Genomic DNA, 21,540 nt, shown 5'->3' with positions numbered 1-21,540 from the left:
ATAATTTTAGAAAAGGTTGCGACAACCAGGAGGTGTGAGAAATCATTGTTAGGCCACACTTATAATCACAGAATTGGGCTCTGTGGATCAGATGTTTATTTTACAATAAATGCACTGTTTAAGGTTTTTTTTAAGTAAAATTTAATTTGAATATCACAAAAATTCTGCATTAAAACACAAATCACAAGGTCCTGCGCAATACGAAAATAGCAATGACTGAAAATAGTTTCATTTTCTTGTACAAAGTATTGTTTCTCTCAACCCTGCATGTGGTAAAAGTCATATTTGTGCCACTGAAACGGGAACAATGGGGTACAGTTTGAAATTAAAACTTCCTCAAAAGCGAACAAAATGTACATGTGGCAGCACGAGAAAACGGGTTGACAACGCCACCTGGGGCTGCTGGGCCCCAGGAAAAGATTTTGAAGTAAGGCAGGTGCAGGTCCTGCTCTAAACCAAGGCAGAGGCGGTGGTTTGTTTTAAAATATAATTTATTAGAATTCAGTTAAAAACAATGTTAAGAAACCTTTTAATAAAACAATCCTTGACAAAAGTCAAAAAAAAATGTTCTGGAGGAGGAGCTTACCGAGGTGGCTAAAAACAGCATAAAAACAATGCAAACACCCCTTTTTGTGAATCACTGCACACTGTAAAAAATCCCAAGTTGACTCAACTTAAAATAATTTGTAACCTGGCTGCCTTAAGATTTTGATTAAATCTAGCAAATTATTTCAAGTAACTTCAACCTATCGATTTGTTTCCCAAACTTAAAAGATAAAGTTTATATCACTTATTGCTTTGTTTAAGAAAAATCTTTTTTTAAGTTAAATAAACAAATATTTTTATTACATCAACAAAGGAAGTCAAGTATTCTCAACTAACTTTCTGATTAAGTCTAACTAATTTGTTAAATAATGTCAACTTACAACTAAATTCAAACTACTTAAATAAATGTGTAAGCCAGATTTAAAATTGAGTTGTGATTACTTGATTTGTGTTGTTGAAACAACAAACTATATGTTTTTTTCAACTACAACATTAAGTACGCACAACAAATCAATAAGTTATGTGAACTTGAACTTTTAAGTTGAAAATACTATCATTGAGTTTAAATAACAACAAATATTTTGCTATCTTAAATTAAAATTTTAAGGCAGCCAGGTTACAAATTATTTTAAGTTGGAACAACTTGAATTTTTTTACAGGATGAGTCTGCTTCTTAAATGCAGAAGTCGGTCAGAGCTAAAGTTTAACACAAAGCAATAAGAAATACCATATTTAATCCACTACTATGAAAACAACATACCTTTGGATTAAAGACAATCTCAATAACTTGTGAAAAAAATTAATTCAAAAGTTATAATGTTATTAAAACAGTTTAATCATCCTTTTGAAAAAAGCCATGTTTCTTGCCTGTGTCAGTGTTTAAAGTGGCATCACAAGCAGTAAAAGCGGTTGGCTTGGCATTACAAACACAGCAACCCAACAGTTTAAATTAATGACTTAAAAAAATAAAAATTTGTTTTTTAACATGTCACTGTGCGGGGTGCACAGTGACATGTTAATGTTAAAAATGTTAAAACTTCCTCAAAAGCGAACAAAATGTACAGTTTTGAATGGGTTGAAAACGATTTTAAATATCAAAGCTAGGTGGAGCCATTGGCACAATAGGCTATATGCACACTCACTTCCGCATTCCAAGTCGGCCAGCCAGGTTACATCCGGCGTCGACGGAGCACATAGCGTCAATAACAACTATGGCATTTTTCACTCGGTCCCTTCAAGATGTCCCAAAGGTAACGGTCAACGACGTGAGTCGAATCATACAAAAGTTATGTCACACTTCGACAACCAAGAAAGAGAAGGGCTTCAAATTGTATGTGTCAAGCTACATCCACAATTTTGAAGGTAAGATCTGGACGTGTTCTGTGTTTACATGCCCATAGCATGCATGCTATCTAGTGCTAGCGCAGCAGGTGCAGCGTAGGCTATGTTTACTATTATGTGTCAATCACAGCCAATTTTCCTAACGCCTTTGTCAATGTCAGTTTCAAACAAGGATTCAAGCACAGGAGAGGTAACGATTAGGGCTGAGTGCTACAGATCTATCTATGAGGAAAAGCCAAAAGCCTCACAGCTTAAGCGTAAGAGAAAGTTATACTGCAGGTTCAGCGCAGATTGGTTCATGGTTCATGAGACAGGTTACGTTTGGCAGATCAAAGTTTCTGTGAATCATTGCATCTAATAATGCTAAAGGTTATTTTAAAGACAAATTTCATTTACCATACCATAAATAACACTGGTGTGTTGGAATATTTATCGATATTTAAATATGTACGCTAATCACTGGGATTCACAGAAACTGAGTTCCGTTTTGTCACTGCATTGACACACGTTCTGTGTCCACTGTTGGGGATGATGAGTAAAGTGAGATAAATAATAATATAAATAATATTGTGGCTACAATTTTAGCTCATACAAATTGTTTAGTAGTTATTAATTGTTTTAGTAGTTAATAATTATATGTCGATGGTTCAAATTTGTTTGTTTTGTTAAACATTCTCACTGTACTCATGTATTCTCTTTTTAAAAAAACTGCGCTTTTATTCTATTATAACAGATTTGTGTATTTTCAGATTGTGCTTGCGGATGCCCGTCCTGTGCAGCTACAAAGCTGCCAGTGTACCTGTGTGGCAGGTACAGCTGTGTGTAATCATGTGGCAGCACTGTTGTACCAGACTGCACATTATTGCCAGCTTAGCATCACCTCTGTTCCCCCAACACACAGCTGCACAGAGACTGAACAGAAGTGGCATAAGCCAAGATCCATGGTAACTAATGTTTTTAACAGGGTACTTTTCTACTTAATTTTCTATTTATGGATGTTTGTGTTTATTGAAAACCTTTTTTGTTCAAATGCAGGGTGTTAAACCTGGTCTTGTAAATGACATGGTGATTCTTTCAGCCAGACCCAAGGAACGAAAACTGATGGAAGGCATTAGGTTAGTATTATTTTTATTATCATTAAAGGAACACTCCACTGTTTTTTCATATTAAACTATGTTATTTCCTTAACTAAGATGAGTTGATGCATACCTCTCTCGTCTCAGTGCGTGCACTTAATTGCTCTGGATAACTATAATGGATAACTATAATGTATGGCAGAATAGCACTTGGGAACACTACTATATCTGCACTTGAGAGCACTTTGACTCGGCGCAGTAATATCATCACTCCTAAAAGGATATTTCTGTGGATATTACTGCGCCGAGTCAAAGTGCTCTCAAGTGCAGATATAGTAGTAATGCATTTTCTGTAGTAATCAGTGAGACCTCAGATAAAGTAATAATCTCATCATATGATACATTGTATGTTTAAATAAATAAAGCTTTTTTGTTGTTATTTTGTTCATTCAACTTATATGTAACTTACTTTATGGCTCATTTTAAAAAATTAAATTAAAAAAAAACATTATTTTGTTTTTTCCATAGGAGCAACTTGTATAAGGGTGTCAGTTCAGCTCTGCCTGAACTTTCCACACTCAGGGTGGATGAAGTCTACCATGATGTTCCAAGTGATGTGGCTCCACTGATAACAACTATGGCTATGGACATTAATGTTCCTCTGGTTGACTCTGCATTTGGAAAAGTGCAAGAAGGAAGTGTGTTATCCTATCATATGCCAGCAAAAAGAGTTCCAAAAACCTGTCCCCACACAGATGCTCCTTCTCCCCCACAGCTGCCACTTCAGGGTTACAGGCTGGGACCCGCTACCTGCTCTTTTGTCTGCACTGAACATCAGCAGCACCACATGATGTCCCTGGAAACAACATTAGAGAACGCACACAAAACAAACTCTTTGCTTCCCTAAATAATTAGATTCTGATTGCCTGTCACACTTCTTTATAGAGTGCTGTTAATTTCTCTTTTCTCCATTTCTCTTACTGGCAGTAACTCTTATTAGTTCAATCCATTTCAAAATATTTGTACATATATATTGATTCAAGTTTTTATTTTTTTTCTTAATAGTATTACTATGTTTCTTGTTGTATTAATACTAATCTATTATTAAATTACATGTTACATGTTCTTCCGATTAATTTTTTTGATAATTGGTTACCTAAAAATAGTATTTTATAACTGTTGTTTGTAAATTGGGAGCCCTAAATAAATGTTATTCAGTAAATAATTCACTGTGCATGAAAGTATTATTCTTATATTACAGATGGCTTAAAAGCATTGGTGAGGTAAAGTACATATAACATGCAAATAATTCAGTAGTTCTTTATTCAAAGAGTATGTGCAATGTACAGCAGTGCATACATAACATTAATTATAAAATTCAATTTATACAAAGTAATTTACAAAGCTAGGACGCTCTCTCCTCTCCCACACCCCCGGTCGTGAAGTGGGAAGGGTGAAATTGTTCCACTCAAACAGTGCTGGGACAGCTCCCTTGTTTAATAGCCGCCTCCCCGTCTCTGATAAGAGCTCACGAACATCATCCTTGTTTAAATGTCGGCTACATACTCGGGTATGGGGAGTAACTGTGAATTGTCCCTCCGGATAGCTACAAGCCATTTTCGCCTGATTTCCGCGTCAGATGGAAATGTATGAAAACTAAGTAAACTGTTGTACTTGCTCGAAGCTTGACACAGAGACACACAGCAATGCTCGGCTGTACTATAGATGGTTCGCTGAAATTTGAACGTTTTCTTACTAGTCATATTGTAGTTGCTGTTATGTCGCTTTGTAAACAATCGCTTCAGCGCGAGCGGAAATGGCTTAGCAGGCTGAGATTTTAGCGGAAGTACGTCATCACCTGATGCGTTTTGAACTGTCACGGGCGGGGCCTACGTGTTTGACGGAGCTATTCTATAGCCAATCATATCCAGATTTTTGTGTTGGTAAATCTTCAACGGACCAATCACCTTTCGACAGTTGTTAGCCCCGCCCCGAATTCTACCATAGACGCTCATTTGGAATGGCCCTGTTTTAAAGTTCCTGGGCAAAGAGCGGAGCGACCTGGCCAACCCCTTGGAAAGGGGCCAAGATTTAACTCAAAGAAAATATATTTTCACTCTTTACATACAAGCAGCGTACCTGTCACCCCGAATATAAGGTTTGGGAACATTTAATCTTCTGATTTGGGGTTTTGTTGAGCTAGTCGCGAATATTATTGAATGTTTCGCGTATGCTACTTGGCTAGCAGCTAGCTTAGCTTCGTTAGCTTAGTCTCAGTTAAGCTCATTGATTGTTTTTCTGTTGCTCGATTCGCCGGTGCGTCACATTCACACAAATATACCAAACTATAACAAATAAAAAGCTAACAAATGATTTGACCAACAGTTAACTTGTCTTAATCTGTCTGTTTTTGAATTTGAAGGCGCAGCACTAAAGAACCAAGGTCTACAGCTCGATAACGTCGGAAAATACGGAAAATGGCGGAGCCGGACAAATTAAACATCGACTCTATAATTCAACGTCTTCTGGAAGGTGAGGAGAATTAAACTCACGGTTAACGGAAATGCCCTTTTATTTTCACCGTTTATTGAGTTAAGTGGCTGTGAAATGTGTGTAACATATTTACTAGGTAGGTCATGCAACGCTAATGATGTCGCGGCGCGCTGGGATAAAATAGCATACTTATGATAATGTTGATTATGTTTATTATTATGATTATGTATGATTATGTTTAAGTTTGCTCTCAGGTTCAGTGGTTGGAATAAAATTAAAAATCTAAAATGATTAACCTTTTTGTTATTCAGATGTTCCTAAATGTGGAGTTTATGTGCGTTTGAAAGAAGACATTGAATTAAAATAACAAGATCATTTTTTGAATGTGGCCCTGGCTGACTCTCTAGTGCTTCCAGATGAGGTGATTTGTCTCAAACTGTTGCAATTATTAGTACAAATTTCTGTTTTACTCATCAAAAGCAGAAAGATCATAACTTGTGTTTATTCTTGCTGTAAGATTTCAGGTTTTGCTAGATTTTGGGATTCATAGTGTGACTAATATTAAATATAATTCCAGTTTTAAATCAGAATAACTCCATAGTAGTGAGGTGTATTGTTTACACGCTCTAAAGAATGTCTTCCTGCTTTTTTCTTTCCTGGTTTGTTCTCCACACCTTATAGACTATAGTTTGTTTTTTGCTGTATAGTTTTATTTCTACCTAAACTGGAAGAATTATTGACTGCTACGCATTATTTATGTCTTTATTTTTAATAACTTTGCATGAATCTGCATAAATGAATAGGTTTTAGCCCTAAACATCCACTTCAAAATTGATAAAAAAAAATAAGCGCATTTAAATATATCTAGATATATCAAGTCCCTTAAGAAAAACAGTCTTGAAGAAGAAAAAAGATATATATTTTTGCTTTTTATCTCAAGTGTATTTTAATTCACCTCTATTCCACTGTTTTGTGTCCCTTTATGATCAGATTATACAGCTACATTCAGCAAATTGTTACATTTTTCAGTTTTATTCAGTTTCTTTGAGAAAAGAGTCATGTTACAAATATCTAAGCTTCATTTTTTTAATGCTCCTTAAAACATTTTGGGTTTTAGTGTTGCTCTTAAAAGGATGCAGACAACAGAAGGTAAAGCTAATGAGGTGATGTGCTCCCACATGAAGGCAAAAGCTACACTAGCTTTTAGTTCATTGATCGCTCATCCTCAAACATCTAATGTCAACACACTGAGGTCCGGCTGCCTGGACGTCAGCGTGCACCCACACATGCTCCATGTTGTAGGCAATAAGCAGGAATTATTCAGCTTTACCTGGTTCAATTTCACTGAAGCAAGTTTCCACTAGGCCTTGGTGAAAAGTCCTAAAAATATTTGTATTGGCTGCAAAAATGCTTGTAAAACCCTGGTGGTTGTTTTGTGAGCTGCCGCTAGTTTGAACATCTCACAGAGAGCAGCACTTCTGGCGCTCGACTGACAGAGCCTCTGATTCAGACGTTGAAACAAATTTGTCATATTCCCACATTTGCTAGCCTTCAAACAGATTTAGCAGCGTGCAGGTTTGTTGCTCCAGGTCTGAATTTACAGAACACAACCAGTTCCTGTTTTGGGAACAAGCTCCTCTTTGCTAGTTGGCATCTTTACGTCTGTGCGTTGCGAGAGGCTAACCGTATCCGGAACAACGGAAGCCCAAGTGAGCAGAGTGCTAGGATCATTTTAAAAACCCAAATTTCCCTCAGAATAAATTTTCGGAAATGGCAAAGTGGAGTTAATAATAATGCTTTCTAGTTTTGTGTTTTTTCTTCTAATGCTCATTTTCTTCAGTCTTTTAGACGCTCTTTGTTTTTAATTTACATTTGTGGTGTAGATATTCTGCTGAAAATATCTGGCATTCTTAAAGCCTCCAACTATAAACACAGAAGAGATGCTGAATGATAAAGTGATGAGTGTCTTCAGCCGTTTTAGTTATTTTTTTGTTCCAAGTCGCAATAAAAAGGTGTTTTTGAAAAGTAAAAAAACAAAACAATGTTTGGAATGATGTTTCCTAGAAGCAGCCCTGTGAGAAAAGTGTAACCTTAACCTTCAGTGTGTTTACCGTCTTATGCGTTGGCCCGCATGATCAGCTGAGCTGAGCTGCTGGAGGTGATTGGGATTATACACAAATATGCCCGGGCAATAAAATTGCCTCCAGGCGGCTTGACTTTGACTGTGGGGCACGCTGAAGTGTTGGGTACATGGATGGCTGTGCACTAACCGTGATAAGGGTGTTTAACAAACACAGGAGAAGACAGAAAAGGCCTGATTCCGACAGTATTTATATCTTGTGTAACTCTCTTGACCTTTTCTGGCTCATGCGTTCGATTGCTCTGAATGCCGCTCATTAGTTGACACTTCCATTAGATCCATCTCTTTTCAAGAGGACTGTAGATTAAAGGATAAATGATGCATCAAAAGATTGCCGTTTGATCCTGAGTCGCCTCCGTTTTGAAACCAAACCAATTAAACGTGTTTGGGTAATGAGCAGCTTCAATTGGATTACTTCCTCGGGTCTGAAAGCTCGGCAGACTCTTGGTGTGTGTGTGTGTGACATCACATCAGCCTAACAGGAATAACTGGCACGGCGTCGGACGCGCATCTCGATTCCATCACTTCCGACGGCGAGCATCATTCTGTTGTTTCTGTGATCCGTGCTGTGGAAATTCTTTTGTTTGAGTCCACGTGATTGGCTCGCTGCTGCCCACTGACTGTGAAGCTAACTTTGGAGTGAACTCTGTCGGGGCTTAGCCTTTTCTAATCCAGGTTTAAAACAACAAGCCGTGCTGCAGTATTTATATCTACTTTTCATCGCCTTTTGTCGTCCCTTCACAACAGAGTTATTGTTCCACCGCATGCTCTCTGCTTTAAGTTTTGTCGGCAGCAGTGAATAGCTGCATGTTTTGTTTTTTTAATCTTTTACTGCAATAATCTACTTCAGAGTTCAGTTTTATTCAGGTCTGTGTTTGCTAATGTCATAAATTCATGAAATAACCCCAGAGGTTTCTTCTTTTGTTCCTGAATCCTGATTTGTTTAGGAGTTTTTCCTCGCCCAGAAGGAGGGTCAAAGGGCAGGGATTCCCAGTGTAGCTTAGTCTGCGTAGTTTAGCCATTACTTATTAAATTATGACTTCATGATTTCATGTTTCTTATACAATTACCGATATGAAGCCCTTTGAGACGACTATTGTTGTAATATTGGGCTATATACAAAAAATCGAACAAAACTCTGTCTGAAGCTGTACCTCTACAACAGCATGAGCTCCGTTCACACTCGCCCCAACACTGAAATGTGTCATAGGTATTCACTGGAGCGCTTTAGTTCCCATTGGAAGCTCCTGCATTTGATGGATCGGCATGGTTGGGTGGCGTTTGGGCATGAAGCCGCGCTGTCATGGCTGGGGTTGTTGTCGTCTGTCATTTGATTTGTTGTTTTCAAACTGCACCATTAGCAATCTTGCTTACAGTTTCAGTGCCTACAGATTATCTGAGGTACATTCATAGTTGGGAACTGTTGACCCAAATTCTACCAGTTCTCAAAGTGCGTGACGTATAAGTGGATTTCTTTCCTTTTGCTGACTTTTTTTTTTTTAATAATTTCAAAATATTAACTTTTTTCTTAAAAAATTCCATAATATAATTCTGCAAGAATAGCATTAAAATTCTCACACCTTTTTAGTGAGAAGTTTTATGTAGTATGTGCAAGGAAAGAAAATCGTGTAAATCAGAATGAACAGGCTTTACCTTTAGCCCGGACACAGCCGTTCTTCGTTGCAGCCCATCTACAGATGCATGCATGCATGTGCACAATCCGTCTGTACTTCCTCCCGAACGTGAATGCAATCAATCCTTACTTTACTGCAGGCTTAAGACGGAGGTAAACAACAACCCAAATGACATTTATGTGCTTGCACACAGTGTGTCATACATCATTAATGCACCCCCTCCCATGCACCTCAGTTTGGAAACTACTGTCAAATTCACATCAGAAGGAATTTAATGATGCGTCTGCAGTTTGTGCAACATCAGCAACAAGAGGAAGTGGCTCCGTGTCTCTAAGTTTCTTCCAGGTTCAAAAAATGTGCGTTGAGGTTAACAATCTACATCTAGTTTTCCACTGAGTTTTTTGAGAAAGCCTTTGTGTGCCGGCTCATTGTGTCGTGTCATGTTAGCAGCTCAGTTCCTCACAGTGCAGTTCTACCTCTGAAGTGATTGAAGTGTCCCCTGATATGGTGCCTTGACTGAACCGCTAACAGAGTTTGACAGCATTTGGCTGGTGGGAGGTGTTAACCGTCCGGTCTGGTTTAACATTTGAGTATTGCATTTCATTTCCTGTCTCTACGTCAATATTCTTGTAAATGCATCTCTGTAAAGGCTCTGTTTCCTTTCAAACGTTCACTTCTGTTTTGGTTCTTGCAGTCAAAGGCTCTCGGCCAGGGAAGAATGTGCAGCTCACAGAAAACGAGATCCGTGGCCTTTGCCTCAAGTCCCGCGAAATCTTTCTGAGCCAGCCAATCCTGCTGGAGCTCGAGGCTCCCTTAAAAATCTGCGGTAAGTTGGGTGTTGGTTAAGCCGGGCTGCTTCTGCGCCCTCCAGCAGAGTCCAAATGTCTCCTGTGAAACAGCACTCAGAGTTCAGATGATTCTGTGGGTTTTAGGGGATGCATCAAAATAAAAAATATCAAATGTGGATGTTACCTTTTTCATGGTTTTTTTAAGTATTGCATAAATGGCCTCGAATCACCTTTAAACATGGTTTTATAAATAAAGTAAATGTTTACATCTCAGGGAAACACTTGTGAGAAATCCCGCCGGGTCGGTATCGTGTAACTGGGTTCAGTTTAAGCCAGGGGTGGGCAATTCCAGGCCTCGAGGGCCGGTGTGTCTGCATGATTTCCAGATAGTCTTGCCCTACTCATGGCTGATTACCTAGTTCAGGTGTGTCCAGCCAATAATCTTGCCCTACTCGTGGCTGATTACCTGGTTCAGGTGTGTCCAGCCAATCAGAACATGCCAGAGCAGGGTATGCTGGAAAACATGCAGGAATGCGGCCCTCAGTGCCCACCTCTGGTTTAAGCCAAAGTCTTCAACACTAAACTGTTGCTCACCTTAAGCCACGTTCTCAACTACCACCTTGGTGATTCTCGTATCCATCGAGAATTAACACTAAGGTGCTGAAGTATTTAGCAGATGAACCCCCTCTGTGTGATTTGGTTCCAGGTTTGTTTCAAACTGCAGTTCTATTGCCGTTCTCGATCACTTAGGCGTACCTCCACACTGTAGAAGATCGTCGCTGCGCGTTGATTAGCCAGACTTTGATTGTGACACACGGCGCTCTTCAGCCTTACTTTCACTCACTCCCACTTAAAGTTGAATGTGGCTTTTTTTTTTTTGCAATATTTCGCTGAACATAATCAGTTGCCAAATATTCGGTGCATCCCTAGTAGTTTTTATGATGACAGTGAGAGGCATGCTGGGTAATTTAAAACCCTGTAATACGGTGTCTGCGTTTTCTCACTGTAGTCGTCTTTTGAATAAAGTCGGTGAAGGGATTCTCACCGTCGGAGCATATGTGGACTGCGTGACGCTGCACGGCACAGCCGTGAAGCTGGCGCTCAGCGCTGAAGCGTTTTGCAGCCGTAACCCTCCTGCAGCTGAACATGAGTCATAAACAGACGTCAAAAAGTCCCAACAGCTGCACAGCACTTTTTGTTGTCTTTTAAAGACCAAGCAACTTGAGATTTTTGTTTTCTTTTTAACATGTTCTGGTAGCATTTTTCTCATGATGGCTTATAGTCATAGGACTATAGCAGTGTACAAGTGCCCTTATAAAGGGCTGTTGTGGTGTAACTTCTGCAGTCAGGTGGGGGGGTAAATGTTGCAGTAACATGCTGAGACTGATTTTTACATTCCTGCCGTCCGTTTGGGAATCTGGTTGTTGATTCGGCCATTTGCGCGTGACTGAAACACACTGACATCACTAAAATAGTTCAGCATTGTTTGTGGCTTTGTTCATATTTAAACATGAACGCAGAGCCTGACTGACTCAGCTTATAGCACACATCATTCAACGTGCAGGTAATTGTCATTTTTACTTGCTGGTTGTTGAGAGAAATAAAAATTCATGCTGGGAGTGAATCCACATTTTGAATTCCTCTTCTCTGCTGCCCTCTACAGGTGATGTTCATGGTCAGTACTACGATCTGCTGAGGCTCTTTGAGTATGGAGGTTTCCCCCCAGAAAGCAACTACCTGTTCCTGGGCGACTACGTGGACAGAGGGAAACAATCACTAGAAACCATCTGCCTCCTTTTAGCCTACAAGATCAAATACCCAGAGAACTTTTTCCTGCTCCGCGGTAACCACGAGTGCGCCTCTATTAATCGAATCTACGGCTTTTATGATGAGTGTGAGTTCAGGAGACACACGGGAGGGATGGGAATTGATTTTCAGGTGGTAAATGTTCCCTTTTTGTGTCTTTGGTGTGTCTATAGGTAAGCGGCGGTATAACATTAAGCTGTGGAAGACCTTCACAGACTGCTTTAACTGTTTACCAGTGGCTGCCATCGTAGATGAGAAAATCTTCTGCTGTCATGGAGGTGGCCCTCGATGAACCTGAACATCAGCCGTCAAGAAGCAGACGCATTCAGAGAACGATGAACGCCTCTCGTTTCTGTCCAGGTCTCTCTCCCGACCTTCAGTCAATGGAGCAGATCCGCAGAGTAATGCGGCCCACAGACGTGCCGGACCAGGGTTTGCTGTGCGACCTGCTGTGGGCGGATCCAGACAAAGACGTTTTGGGCTGGGGGGAAAACGACCGCGGGGTCTCCTTTACGTTCGGTGCAGATGTGGTGGCCAAATTTTTGCACAAACATGACATGGACCTAATATGCAGGGCACATCAGGTAATATTAGCCTGTGCTGCACAGGTTATCCTATTTTCCGCACTGTAAGGCACCCCTAAAAAAGCCTCACAGGGCCTCAATCGTGCATTTCTAAAGCTTGTCAGAGTAAACTACATATATAATATATGACCTTTGGCACACTATAGAATTGCTTTTTTAATGAAATATAAGTTATTTTCATGAACTCTTTTCCTACCAAGAAGTGAGGCGCCTCGATCACTGAGGCCCCGCCTTTCTTTCCTTAATGGTGACGCCCATTTAATGTGTTTTTTCACAAAAACAAACAACATCCAAACTCTTGTACGTATTGTTCATATGAAAGGAAAGCATTTCTCCAATCACAGCTAGCTCCATAAAGAAAGTGTGTGTGTTAGCCTAGGGGCGGAGCCGGCAGCGCAGACTCTTCCTGGAAGGGGCGGTTCCTCACTCTGTGATGTCACAATGTGAGGACCAGTCCTTTTTGTGGATTGGGAGGGGCTGGTGCTCAGAGCGCAGGTTTTAGTGGAATACTCAGAGATACATGAATGGATCAAAATGCGGCTTTGAGGTTGTTTTTTTTGTGATCAATAAACATTATAATACACTTCAAAACTCAAACGGATGATTTTCTATAATATAGGCCCTTTAAATGCCTTAATTGTCCATAGCGGTCTGTCAGTTTTTTCTACATGTTCCAAACAAGGTTGGGCGTTAGCGCAGTCACAGTTACGACAGTTTAAGCGGCATCTGTCTATTTTATTACGTTAGTTTGGGAGTTGCAGCGATTGCAAAAATGCTAACGCTTCTAAGTTGGCTAACGTGTTGAGCGTTAAAAAAAACAAGGTTCTGGGAAAGTAGAGAATAACGTCTGACGGAGTCGTCTTTGACTCCTTTGTGTTAATGCGCCTTTTGGAAGATAGATGATCACCGACGGTGCTTCCTATAGTGCGAACAATATGGTTGCTTGGATGATGGGGCTTTTCAAAATCAAACAGATCTAACCATTCTTTCTCTTTTCCTAATTCAAGGTGGTTGAAGACGGTTATGAGTTTTTTGCAAAGAGGCAACTGGTCACTCTATTCTCAGCTCCCAACTACTGCGGCGAGTTCGACAACGCTGGTGCTATGATGAGCGTGGACGAGACGCTCATGTGCTCCTTCCAGGTGAGCAGAACCTTTTCTGTCCCTCCGTTTTCTGGATCGAAGCCTTTAGAGCTAAAGCCGACGTTCCGCCTTTTGCAGATTCTGAAGCCAGCAGATAAGAAACTGTATCCCTACGGGGGAGGAATGGGATCGGGACGACCGGTGACTCCTCCGCGAAATTCAGCCAAGGCTGCCAAGGCCAAGAAATAACACCCGCTGAGGTCCCTTCCTACAACGCGCCACCTCTGTCGGCCCAGTTTTTTTTTTTTTTTTTCTTTCCCCTCACCTCCCAAACTTGTTTGTCATTTTTCTTCTGGTTAAAAACCATCAACCAAAAAGAACAAGAGAGGGTTTTTCATTGTAAAACTAATTTTAATGGTTGTTTCTTTGGTCATTTGCATGTTTTATGTGAGCGTTTGGGTAAAAAGTGAGAATGGTAAAAAAGGGAGTTGTTTTCTTTTATATCCCTTCTCCTCTGAATTCTTATTCCTTCTGTTTTCTCTTCATTTTGTAAAAATAGATCTTCTCATGAATTCTGTACATTTGAACCTAGCTGCATCTATGGGGGGGGGGGCTGTTTAATGCTAAACAAGGGCGTTTGTCCACCATGTTTCAGAGGGCCATGTCTGTCTGTGTGATGGGGTGGGTGGGGGGCCTGTTTTGGGATCAACTCATGGTAGGGAGGGGGGCGGGGCTTCACAGTAGGTGAACGGGTGCACAGACGTGCGGTTGAATGCTGAAAGACGGAACCACAATAACGTGTTTTTATGTTTATTATTCCTACATCCACTTTGATATGACTTCATCATCATGGACGTGCTGTTAGATTTCCTCTTTTTATTTTTGTAGAAACATGAAACCAGCATTGTTTTTCTTTAGTTCACTCAAAGTTGACTAAATAAAAATCACAGCTCATTTCAAGTTGGCCATCATGCGGATCACTTTTGTGTTTGTCATGTTTGTCAAGGTCATGTTTTTTTTTTGTTTTTAGCTCTGTGTTGCTGGCTTGCTGAGAATAGACACATTTTTGGAATTTTAAGAATGGACGTTTGTGTTAAAGGTGCACAAACAGAGCCTTTTTTCGTTTCTTCTTTTTTTTTTTACATGTTATGAATAGTTTCAACATTCAAGTGTTCAGTTCAATGTAAACATTCCCAATCTAAACTGGGCACACGTGGCCGAGGAGAGAGCAGTGCAATAACTCCCGTTTGGAATTGTAGGAAGTGCGTATGAAACTTTGTTCAACAAATATACTTCAGATAATCACAACCACGTATTCCCATTGAACCTAGCTTAAGGCGTTTTCCACGCGACCAGCTTCTGCCGTTTAGTAATCTAGTAAAAGAAATTGCATAAGGAATGTAGAATTACTTGGGATGCTTTTGCCTGCAATAATTTTTGGTTCAGCTGTGGGGAAAAAAGAGCCATAGACGGATAAAACAAAACTGTTTTCAAATGCGGTGATTTTTATTTTATAATTACCGCTGTGCATTAAGTTCAGAGGCACACAGGGTCTTCCCAGTGAAAGCAGGCTGACGTTCAGCTTCCTGGTGAAAAACACAAAAGGCTTCCCTCTGCAGCGTATTAAAAGTATTTCACTGCCCGTTACTTCTAACCCAGACACACTTTCTGTCCGTCCGTCCGTCGTGTTGCATAATGGCTCCATTTGTCTGCTCTCTATCCTCATTCTTGAGCGCTCTGTTCAAGTGTAAACACATGCAGCTTTGAGATTACGAAGCCACTAAACGTCAGAGCGCGGAGGAGCTGGAGTTCTACCTGCTCTTGTTCCTCTTTTCTTTTTTGTTTCTTAGCCAGAGGTGCTAAATTCAAGGCCTCTCCAGACAAGAGATTCAAACGTCACCGGTAAATTCTGTTGAACGGTTTCTGTGCAACTTTCATTTTTATTTTTTTCTTTAAACACCCAGCAAGTCAACTCAGGAAGTGAAAATTCAACGACAAAATCATGCAATTTAATGATCCACATGGAAAAACACTCACAGCCCATGATTAGAGGATGAAGCAAGTTTTATGTTCACATTTAAATAAAAATGTAAACAGGCGTTCTAATGTTTATGAGGAGCCTGTCATGTTCAGGTGTTGCTACTTCTGATTGTAAATGTCAGCAAACACTGATCATAAATGTGGGAAATGTCTTCTATCATGGGTGTAAAAGAAATTTAGGATAGCATCAACAGATGAGTAAATCTCCTGCATTATTGCTCCATAGATGGACACTTTTCCTCTTAAACTTCAGCTTTAAGCATCTTTATCTTGTTTGTTTAAAGGTGTTGAGTCTAAAGTTTGCTTTCTGAGTTTTCCTATAGTTTTGACTGAACACTTAAGATACTGCTAGCTCGTTAGTGTAGGAACCTTTAATCAATCAGGGATGTTTTGCACCATGCACTGTTGCTGGGGAAAAGTCTAAAATCATAGGATTAAAGCAGTTAAACTCCAAAAGAAAGAGAAATAAACCATAGTTTTTATTATTTGGGTTTCATCTGTTTCAGGCCTCTCAGACAGTCTCTGTTCCAAGGCAAAAATAAAATACAGAATTTTGGAACTTTGTGTCTTGTTTTTCTTTTTCGTGAAATCTTAGAGGAAAAGTGAGGGGATGAGCATGTGCGGGCTGTACTTCTTCGGCCGAGTCATCCGGATGGGTGGCATTGGATCTGTGTGTTGCCGTATTTTGCCTCTTTCATGCCAACTGCACAGAAAACTGCAAAAGTATCTGCAGCACTCAGTCCTGACAGATGGAAAACAAAGAGTTCATCACAGCACGGCGTGCTCTTTCACCTCAGATTAACGTCATGCTCACGGTTTAATGCACATCAGTGTCTCTTTTTTTGTGTGGAATAAGATGATAAAAACTGTCAGTTACCTTCTGCCTTTACTGATAGACGGTGGATGCAGTTCAGACTTCAGCTTCTGGATCAATCAGCCACAAAGTCAGGCGGATGCCCCCCAGATCATTGTTGATTTTAAGAGTTTAAAATAGTTTTTTCGAGCAAAATGAATCCTTTTAAAAGCTAAATCAATACAGATAAATCATCTGAGATCAGACGACTTAATTATATTTAAAGAGGAGCTGCTGCTCCAGGGAGGTTAAAGATTTACTCTTTGATAAACGTCTATTAACATGACCAAACTCTAAGGTTAAATTGATTTGTTTAGCCACATAAAACAGTCTTTGTGATGACAGAGTGAGCAGTTTTTATTTTTTACAACAGCTTCATATCTGTGGAGTAGCTTAAATATTGCAGCAGCAATGGGTTGAATTGTTTTCCAGTTGGAACCTGTCCACAGAAGGAGAGACTGGCTGGTGGAGGCCAGGCCTGCTTTCCAAGACAATTCCCACAAGGGGGCTTCTATGAAGGTATTAATGTTCCAAAATGGACGAGCTTGTATATTTGATTTGAGAACTTGTAATACAGAATGTGAATACTTGTGCAAAAAAAATCTGCATCTGTGTGTAAAAATCTTCTGCTGTGAACTGACAAATTTCCATCTGCATGTGTTCATTTAGAGTTACAACTTCAAATCTGTGATTACAACTGCTCAAATGTGCTTCTGCGTGTGTTTGAATCTGCTGGCGCAAATCACAAGTGCGCTACAACTGCGCTCTGAATTCTGACTCATTCCTGGCGAGAAACTTGTGTCTAAACTGATCTGTGTCCGATAATGGACCTAGGGGGGGAGGGAGGGTTAGAGGAGGCGGAGTCAACCAATCAGAGTGCAGGATTCTGAGAACTAGGTAAAGTTAGAAAGAGCTTCACAGAGTCGGACTTCCTGCTTCAATAACTCTTTTGATAAACGTTCAAATGTGACAGCAAGTCTCTCAATCATTTTGTATTAACACGGAGAGTGAACTACAAATGCATTTCTAAAGAAAAAAAACGTTTTTTCCAGCATTTTAATGAGAAATGATCTCTTCGTGCTTAAATGCAGACATGCGATGCAGCTAGACGGCTGCCAACAGGAAAATCATCTTTGTTGTAGCAGGACAATAGGGCCAGGGCTGTTGAGCATCTTTATTATAAATCATACGAATTAACCTTTGAAAACATATATTAGAAACCATACTGGGTTTGTGACACCGCGCTACGCCGGCGCTCAGCGGCCAGCCGTGGAGCTCCGCCGATGAAGGAGATGCGAGGACCCGCTGACCGACGGCGGAGCACGGCGGTCGCGCAGACCCAGCCTCGCCCTCGCTCGGCGTCTGGCCGCTGAGCGAGGGCGTAGCGCGGTGTCACACCGCTGCCAGCCGCCGAGCTCCGCGGAGGAAGGAGAGGCCGAGGATCCCGCTGGACGAGGGCGTAGCGCGGTGTCGTGGACCCAGCCGTCGGTCAGCGGGATCCTCGCTTCTTCTTTCCTTCGCGGAGCTCAGCGGCCAGACGCCGAGCTCCGCCGAGGAAAGAAGAAGCGAGGATCCCGCCGACCGACGGTGGAGCACGCCCTGTCTCTTGCACAGAAACAGCCGTTGCTCAGTGGGCTGGGACCGTCACAGCCACGCTCCGCCGTGCCGTCGCCTGGAACATCGCGGGGAACGCCTTGATCTAATCTAATACATTTTTTTTCAAATGTTAATCCATATGATTTATAATAAAGCTGCTCAATAGCCCTGGCCCTGTTGTCCTACTGCAACAAAGATGATCTTCCTGCTGTCCGTTCGAAGCCGTCTAGCTGTATGTCTGCATTTAAAGCACGGAGAGATAATTTCTCATTAAAATGCTGGAAAAAAACGTTTTTTTTTTCAGAAATGCATTTGTAGTTCACTCTCCGTGTTATTACAAAATGATTGAGAGACTTGCTGTCACATTTGAACGTTTATCAAAAGAGTTATTGAAGCAGGAAGTCCGACTCTGTGAAGCTCTTTCTAACTTTACCTACTTCTCCGAACCTGCACTCTGATTGGTTGACTCCGCCTCCTCTAACCCTCCCTCCCCCCCCCTAGGTCCATTATCGGACACAGATCAGTTTTGACTCAAGTTTCTCGCCAGGAATGTGTCAAAATTCAGAGCGCAGTTGTAGCGCACTTGTGATTTGCGCCAGCAGATTCAAGCACACGCAGAAGCACATTTGAGCAGTTGTAATCACAGATTTGAAGTTGTAACTCTAAATGAACACATGCAGATGGAAATTTGTCAGTTCACAGCAGAAGATTTTTGCACACAGATGCAGATTTTTTTTGCACAAGTATTCACATTCTGTATTACAAGTTCTCAAATCAAATATACAAGCTCGTCCATTTTGGAACATTAATACCTTCATAGCTTCTGGTGAAAAAAACAAAACAAGAAAAACAGAAATAGACCAAACAGCTGAAAATAAGGCCCCTGCTGTGACCAACCAGAACATAGAATAGATCAGCATTTGGAATTTATGGTTGATTCATTGATGACTTTGTAGTTTATACTATTTAAGTTCCTATAATCCAACCAGATGGATCGGTCTGAGGCAAGTTGTTAATTGAATTGGCCTATACCATTATAAAACCATTTCAAAATTGAATAAATAGATTTTGGAAAATACCATTTAATCTAGCCACAGGGGTTGCAAGCCAGTTACTTCTGTGCCGGTCCCAAGCCCGGATAAATAGAGAGGGTTGCGTCAGGAAGGGCATCCGGCGTAAAAATTGCCAAAATAACCATGCGAATCATCCACAACACTTTGGACATACCGGATCGGTCGAGGCCCGGGTTAACAACGACCGCCACCGATGCTGTTAACCTACAGGGTGTCGGTGGAAATTTGACTACTGTTGGTCGAAGAAAGAGGGGAGGCAGAAGGGCCCGTGGCCAGAGAGAGAAGGGAAAAGGCAGGAACATAGGTTTGAGAATAGGGACTCTTAACGTTGGCACAATGACAGGGAAAAGCAGAGAGCTGGCAGACATGATGGAGAGAAGGAAGGTAGATGTACTGTGTGTGCAGGAGACAAGGTGGAAGGGCAGCAAGGCACGTAGTATTGGAGGAGGATACAAACTGTTCTATCATGGTGTTGATAGGAAGAGAAATGGGGTAGGAGTGATTCTGAAGGGGGAGTTTGTAAACAGTGTTCTAGAGGTGAAAAGAGTCTCGGACAGGATGATGAGCCTAAAGTTAGAAATTGAAGGGGTGATGGTGAATGTAGTCAGTGGGTATGCACCACAGGTTGGCTGTGAGTTAGAAGTGAAGGAGAGATTCTGGAGTGAGTTGGATGAGGTCATCGAGAGTATCCCCAGAGGAGAGAGAGTTGTTATTGGAGCAGACTTTAATGGGCATGTTGGTGAGGGCAACAGAGGTGATGAGGAGGTGATGGGCAGGTTTGGTGTGAAGGAAAGGAATCTGGAGGGACAGATGGTGGTGGACTTTGCAAAGAGGATGGAAATGGCGGTAGTCAACACTTACTTCCAGAAGAGAGAGGAACATAGAGTGACATACAGAAGTGGAGGTAGGAGTACTCAGGTGGACTACATCCTATGTAGACGAGGTCATTTGAGAGAGGTTAATGACTGCAAGGTGGTGGTAGGAGAGAGTGTAGCCAGACAGCACCGCATGGTGGTGTGTAAGATGACTCTGGAGGTCAGGAAGAAGAAGAGAGGGAAAACAGAAAAGAAGACCAAGTGGTGGAAGCTACAGAATGAAGAAACTTGTGAGGAATTTAGGCAGAAGTTGATACAGGTCCTGGGTGGTCAGGATGAGCTTCCAGATGACTGGGAAACTACAGCAGAGATTATAAGGGAAACAGGTAGGAAGGTGCTAGGTGTGTCATCTGGAAAGAGGAAAGATGGTAAAGAGACTTGGTGGTTGAATGAGGAAGTACAGGAATGCGTCCAGAGGAAGAGGTTGGCTAAAAGGAAGTGGGATGTAGAAAGGACTGAGGAAGGTAGACAGGAGTACAAGGAAGCGCAGCGTAGAGTGAAGAGAGAGGTGGCAAAGGCCAAACAGAAAGCTTACGATGAGCTATATGACAGGTTAGACACAAAGGAAGGAGAGAAGGACTTGTACAGGCTAGCCAGACAGAGAGACAGAGATGGGAAGGACGTGCAACAGATAAGGGTGATTAAGGACAGAGATGGAAAGGTGCTAACAACCCAGGAGAGTGTACAGAAAAGATGGAAGGAGTATTTTGAGGAGCTGATGAACGAGGAAAATGACAGGGAAAGAAGGGAGGAAGATGTGGTTGTTGTGGAGCAGGAAGTAGCAGAGATTGGAAAGGATGAGGTTAGGAAGGCTCTGAAAAGGATGAAGAGCGGAAAGGCCGTTGGTCCTGATGACCTACCTGTGGAGGTATGGAAGTGCCTAGGAGAGACAGCAGTGGAATTTTTTAACGAGGTTGTTCAATAGGATTGTAGAGAGTGAGAAGATGCCTGAGGAATGGAGGAGAAGCGTTCTGGTCCCGATCTTTAAGAACAAGGGTGACACGCAGAACTGCAGCAACTATAGAGGAATAAAGTTGATGAGCCACACAATGAAGCTGTGGGAAAGAGTAGTGGAAGCCAGGCTTAGGAAGAAGGTGGAGATTTGTGAGCAGCAGTATGGTTTCATGGCCCGTAAGAGCACCACTGATGCCATTTTTGCTTTGAGAATGTTGATGGAAAAGTACAGAGATGGTCAGAAGGAGCTGCATTGTGTGTTCGTAGATTTAGAGAAGGCGTATGACAGGGTGCCGAGGGAGGAGCTGTGGTACTGTATGAGGTCGTCTGGAGTGGCAGAGAAGTATGTCAGAGTAGTTCAGGACATGTATGAGAGAAGTATGACGGTGGTGAGATGTGCTGTAGGTCAGACAGAGGAGTTCAAGGTGGAGGTGGGACTACACCAAGGATCAGCTTTGAGTCCTTTTTTGTTTGCTATGCTGATGGACAGGCTGACAGACGAGGTAAGACAGCAATCTCCCTGGACAATGATGTTTGCGGATGACATCGTAATTTGCAGTGAGAGTAGAGAGCAGGTGGAGGAACAGCTAGAGAGGTGGAGGTTTGCTCTGGAAAGAAGAGGCATGAAGGTCAGTCGTAGTAAGACAGAATACATGTGT

The 21,540-nt window shown here is 41.5% G+C and overlaps 2 protein-coding genes across 3 annotated transcripts; both read left to right on the top strand.

The window, feature by feature from the left end:
• The first annotated feature begins 1,698 nt into the window (after positions 1-1,698).
• On the top strand, positions 1,699-4,188 carry LOC111947734. Of its 2 annotated transcripts, XM_023957354.1 has the most exons (5): positions 1,699-1,908; positions 2,637-2,831; positions 2,923-3,002; positions 3,492-3,661; positions 3,739-4,188. In XM_023957354.1, the coding sequence occupies exons 1-5, from the start codon at positions 1,879-1,881 to the stop codon at positions 3,792-3,794; spliced, it is 531 nt and encodes a 176-aa protein (XP_023813122.1). In that variant the 5' UTR covers positions 1,699-1,878; the 3' UTR covers positions 3,795-4,188. The 2 variants fall into 2 exon arrangements, with proteins under 2 accessions (XP_023813122.1, XP_023813121.1); XM_023957353.1 differs by having other exon boundaries at positions 1,700-1,908; positions 3,492-4,188.
• A 781-nt stretch (positions 4,189-4,969) lies between these two features.
• Positions 4,970-16,089, top strand: LOC101169945 (serine/threonine-protein phosphatase alpha-2 isoform-like). The gene is made up of 8 exons (XM_020705073.2): positions 4,970-5,121; positions 5,386-5,495; positions 9,925-10,056; positions 11,682-11,912; positions 11,998-12,102; positions 12,185-12,408; positions 13,416-13,550; positions 13,629-16,089. The coding sequence occupies exons 2-8, from the start codon at positions 5,441-5,443 to the stop codon at positions 13,737-13,739; spliced, it is 993 nt and encodes a 330-aa protein (XP_020560732.1). The 5' UTR covers positions 4,970-5,121; positions 5,386-5,440; the 3' UTR covers positions 13,740-16,089.
• Positions 16,090-21,540: the final 5,451 nt, after the last annotated feature.

The sequence above is a fragment of the Oryzias latipes genome, chromosome 8 (genome assembly GCF_002234675.1).
Source record: "Oryzias latipes chromosome 8, ASM223467v1".
Classification (NCBI taxonomy): Eukaryota; Metazoa; Chordata; class Actinopteri; order Beloniformes; family Adrianichthyidae; genus Oryzias; species Oryzias latipes.
This window is presented reverse-complemented; position numbering and strand designations above follow the sequence as displayed.